Genomic DNA, 5,472 nt, shown 5'->3' on the forward strand with positions numbered 1-5,472 from the left:
ACAAGTGTTACAACAGAGTATATAAGTAGATTAAGCATAAAATTGGTAGATCTATCAATATATATGATACTAATATCATCTCCCTATTTTTTTGGGTAAGAGGGTAGAATATACCCCGGTTAGTATATATCACCCAAAAACAATAAAGTACAGGAGACATGGCAGAATACCAAGTCGGCTATTACAAAATATCCTAAACAGCAACAGCTAGAAAAGAACTACTATGACAGGTGACAAACCACCATCATGAAACTAGCCTATATAGCACACAAAACAAATATATAGACAAATAAAACATAACTAGATAAGCAGACCCAAATGCTAAGGTGCAATTAGCGAGTCTGGCAGCTTCCATTGATCTAGCACCTCTTCCATTCTTCTTGTCCCCTTGAACCGGCATGCCATAAGTTTAAGTCTAATAGTCGAGACAATGACCTCAACCAATTGGTCTTCAAATCGCATTTTTTGTTGAAACAACCGCAAATTCCTTTCTTGCCACAAATGGTACACAGTCGTGGATAGAACTAGCTTTGAAATAACACTTGCACAAGAGTTCTTCTTCGAAATAGGAATGAGTTCACGAATAATGTCATCCCAATTCACAGATAATGCGTTAAACCAGCCATTATATTAACTCCCTACCAAACTTTCAAACAAAAATCGCACCTAAAAAACAAATGAGAATGGGAATCCAGTTGATTGTTACAAAATAAACATACCAAACTCAAAGATGATTGCTAATGAACGTCCCATGCCCGTAGCTTATCTTGTGTCTTGAGCTTTTTCTTCATAACAATCCAAAGTAAGAAGGAATACTTTGGGATACATTGCTTGAGCCAAACGATGTAATACCAATCCACCAATGGGGCCCGTAAGCGGAGATCATCCCAAGCTCTAGAAACCGAAAAATCTTCCATATATTGTAGAATTACTTCTGCATTTTAAGTTGTCTTTTGAATGTGGCAGCAGAACAGGAGGATTCGACGAGCAATATTCCCAATTTTATGGCAAATTCCAAGCATCATTAACTACAATATCAGCAACCTTCGTATCCAAACTAAGATCAGCATTTTTAATCATACGAGGGGTAACTTAATTTATAAGCGGACAAAAATCAGCCCAATTATCATACCAAGCAGAAATATCCCTACCGTTTCCAATGGTCTACCATAAATGATTTATGATTAAGGGACAAATCCGTAAAAGTTTTTTCCAACTCCAAGTCATGTTGCCCCTCATATGGACATCCCAAAAACTCTTTCCTCTAAGTCGGTGAACATGGATCCACTTCACCCATAATGACTCTTTTAAAGTCAATAGGTTCCATACATGAGTAGTTAGCAACACAATATTGCAAATATCTAACCGCCGAATTCCTAAACCACCCTCTTTCTTCGGGAGACACACCTCATCCCATGCAACCTATGCTTGACCCTTTTTCAAAACTCCTTGACTCCAGAGGAACCCACGTAAAATCTGTTCTATTTCATTAGTCACCCTAGAAGGTAACATAAACACCGAGGACCAATATACATGCATAGATGAGAGTACTGATTGAACAAGTTGAAGTCTCCCAGCAAATGATAAAAGCTTGCATTTCCAGTTGGTGACTCTACTTTTGATCCTTTCCAGTAATTCCTTGCAGTCCCTATACAACAATCGTGAGGAAACCAGTGGAACACCAAGGTATTTCACATACAATTTTCCTTCCTCAAAAGGTAAAATGTTCAATATACCCAGTGTGACATGATTGAGAACATTACAGAAATAAGCAGTGCTTTTAGGAATACTAGTAGCTAACCCCGACACATTCTTGAATTCTTCTAATGCCTCCCAAACTACCTATGCAGATGCGAGATCTCCACACAAGAATATAAATAAGTCATTCGCAAAGCAAAGATTAGTAATCTTTAATTCAACACAATGATGATCGTGACGAAAAGAATCAGCTTCAAGAATTCTACGCTGCAAAATTAAGGATAAAACTTCCATCACAAGGGTAAACAAGTAAGAAGATAGGGGATCACCTTGCCTGAGACCCCTTTTCCCTTTAAAGAAACCATGGAGCATGCCATTAATAGATAGCGAGTACGAGACAGAAGAAACACACTCCATGATCCAGGAGATCTTACCTCCAAGAAATTCTAATCCTCATATGCCTTTTGAATATCAACTTTGAAAGCACAACGAGGGGGACCTCTATCAAGGTGGTAGTTATGCATTAGTTCTTGCGTTAAAAGAATGTTATCAGTAATTCTTCTACCTGGAACAAAGGCAGATTGGTTGATAGACACCAAATCAGCAAGATGATCTTTAATCCAATTAGATAAAATCTTCGTGATACATTTAAATACCACATTGCACAGCGAAATAGGTCAATAGTCGTTAATACGAGAAGGCGAGGCAGTCTTGGGAAGTAAAGATATTATTGTATAGTTCACCTCTTTCAACAGCTTCCCACTCACAAATTTTTTTTTAACTGCATGAGTAAATCTGTACCAACTATAGACCAGGCAACTTTAAAGAAAGCAGTGGAGTAACCATCCGGGCCAGGAGCTTTATCATCACCCATTGAGAACAAAGCATTTTTGACCTCATCATCCGTTACACCTCTAATCATAAGGACCTATTGTTCACTCAAAAGGCATTTAGTAAACAATCCATTAGACCTCAATTGATGTGTGACACCTGGTTTACCAAGGAAGTCTATGTAATAATCAACAAACACTTTAGGGTCATTGCCATCAAACCTGTTACCATTGCCATCCAGAATTGAATCAATCCTGCTCCTAGAAACTCGACTCTTTACAACTTTGTGAAAATAAGCTGAATTAGAATCACCAACCCTTAACCAATTTATTTATTTCTTTTTCTTTAAAAATCTCTATTCATCAAGAATGGCTTCATTATATAACTTGAGGTAAATAGTAGCCTCGTCACAAAGGTCACGATTGGTTGGATCTGCATCTAAATGTTTTTGAACCTGATCTAATTCATTGTGAAGACGAGTAACCTTACTGTGGATATTGCCTTTGTCAAACAGCAACTTTCTGAGTGATGTCTTTAGGAATTTGAGTTTTTACAAGCCGGTACATAGACACACCCGTAACATCCATGTTCCAAGCGGATTCCACAACAACATTAAAATGCTCATGAAACACAAGCAAGTTAGAGAACTTGAAAGGTTTACGTTTGGAGGATGATATCGCGGAAATTCTTAGAATAGCAGGTGAATGATCTGATGTACGATAAGGGAGAAAAATGGCATTAGCTCCTATAAAATTATCAGAAAACTCAAGATTAGCCATGATCCTGTCAATCTTTTTCAAAATACCATCCATGCCTTTTGGCTTTTTCGTCTATGTAAACTGAATACCCGATCTGTTAACATCTGACATTTCAATAGCTTGAATACAATCATTGAACTCTCTCATAGCAATATCCATAGAAGAGGATCCTGTAGCTTTATCACTTTTTTTGGGTAAAAGGATACCCCGATGATTTTTATATATAACTGAACAATAAATACAAGTAATGTGACTGAGGTATCACATTAGTTCATACATACGACATGCCGTAATGTATGTGAAAATCATAAAATAATAAGCACTACAAGAACAACCACTAAATCTAGTGAAACTCAAGTGAAAATAAAATCACAAAGCTCTCATGATGAACATACGCAGCTCATACAAAGCTGCATGTAAGCATTAGTCTAGCTTCCTTGTTGTATGAGATCCATCGACAGCTTCCAATCTCCAAGAATCCTAGCTACGTTTGGTGTATTCTTAGACGTAGCTTTAGGTTGCAAGAAATCAACGATGTCCCTCCTTTTAGTAGGTAAGTGTTGCATTCCTACCTTTCTCTTAATAATACACCATATTTGCTCCGAATAGCTGCACTCAAAGAAGAGATGCTCGAGAGAATCCGGACCTGTTTTGCATAAAGAACAAACAAGTAAGTTAAGGTTAGTAGCACTTCCAACGTCCCAATGCCTCATTTTATCATGAGTCTTCAGTTTTCCGTTAAAGATGAGCCACATATGAAAAGCATGGCGTGGTATACTTTGAGGAAACCATACAAGATGAACCCAGTCTACTTGAACTTGCCTTAAACGAAAGGTATCCCACACACTCTTTGACGAGAATGTAACCTGATTATTTGACGAGTCCAGCCAACTTAAAGAGTCGAGTTTATGTTGCTGCAAATCAGGAGGTTGGACATGTATTAAAACAGGAAACATGTCATACCAAGCTTGAGGCCAAATCCACCTATCATGTAAAATTAGGTCCGCAACTATACTATTCTGATTAAACGATGCTTTAGCAACCTCTCTTTGTGAAATAAAATCAGCAAGAGGACAATGGGGATGCCATTGATCGAACCAAGCTGATGTATTAGTTCCATTAACAATCAATGATCTTATATGTGATCTTACATTTGATGTATTAGTTCATCCCAAAAGCTTCTATCTCTAACTTTATAAGCATATACCTAATCAACCCATATCGAATCACGCTTATTCAGTATACTCCATATATGAGATGCCATTAGAGACTCGTTAACATCCTTTATCTTACGAATGGCTAATCCTCCCTCATACTTGGGTAAGCATACATCCTTCCAAGCAACTTTTGCCTTACCCTTCACCATAGGCCCTTGACACCACAGAAAACTTCTCATACGTTTTTCTAGGTCTTTTATAAACCGAGAGGGTACGATGAAAACCGAAGCCCAATACACATGCAAAGACGCTAGGACATAATTAATAAGCTGCAATCTACCTGCAAATGACAGTGATTTGTTTCTCCAATCTATGATACGTTTGTCCATCTTCTCGATCAGAATCTTACAATCCTTATAAACCAACTTCGTGGAGATTAAAGGGACACCCAAGTAACGAACAGGAAGCGTACCTTCATCAAATGGCATGATGCTGAAGATGCCTTGTTTGACATATTTAGGAACATTACAAAAGTATACTGTACTCTTGGATAGGCTTGGTACAAGACCTGAAATCTCTTTAAAAAAATTAAGAGAGTCCATAATTAATTTTACCGAAGCAACTTCCCCTTTTCAAAATAAAAATAAGTCATCTGCGAAGCACAAGTTAATGAGAGAGAGCCTCTCACTTTTATTATGAAACCGAAATGCAGAAGACTCAGCCACAACTTTGTGTATAATTAAGGACAGGACTTCCATGACTAATGTGAATAAATATGGGGACATAGGGTCACCCTATCGTAGGCCTCTTTTTCCCTTAAAGTACCCATGAAGATTTCCATTAATACATAGAGAAAAAGATGTGGTACTTACACAAGCCAAAATCCATGAGACCATCCTCGTATGAAACCTGAACCCAATCAGAATTTGCTCCAGAAACAGCTAATCAACAGTATCATAGGCCTTTTGGATATCAACTTTAAAAGCACATCGTAGAGGCCCAAAATTCCTATGGTAATTATGCATAAG

The 5,472-nt window shown here is 37.7% G+C and overlaps 1 protein-coding gene across 1 annotated transcript; it reads right to left on the minus strand.

Moving 5' to 3' along the window:
* Window positions 1–3,715: 3,715 nt before the first annotated feature.
* On the minus strand, window positions 3,716–4,932 carry LOC122591588. The gene is made up of 2 exons (XM_043763848.1): window positions 4,533–4,932; window positions 3,716–4,389 (listed from the first exon to the last, which is right to left on the minus strand). Exons 1-2 carry the CDS (start codon window positions 4,930–4,932, stop codon window positions 3,716–3,718), a joined length of 1,074 nt encoding a protein of 357 aa, XP_043619783.1.
* Between the last annotated feature and the right edge of the window lie 540 nt (window positions 4,933–5,472).

The sequence above is a fragment of the Erigeron canadensis genome, chromosome 3 (genome assembly GCF_010389155.1).
Source record: "Erigeron canadensis isolate Cc75 chromosome 3, C_canadensis_v1, whole genome shotgun sequence".
NCBI classification, from domain to species: Eukaryota; Viridiplantae; Streptophyta; class Magnoliopsida; order Asterales; family Asteraceae; genus Erigeron; species Erigeron canadensis.

Coding starts and splice junctions, on each gene's coding strand:
- LOC122591588 (XM_043763848.1), bottom strand. CDS start 4,932: ATGCCATTTGATGAAGGTACGCTTCCTGTTCGTTACTTGGGTGTCCCT. Junction 4,390..4,532: donor AATGGCATCTCATATATGGA/GTATACTGAATA, acceptor CTAATACATCAG/CTTGGTTCGATCAATGGCAT.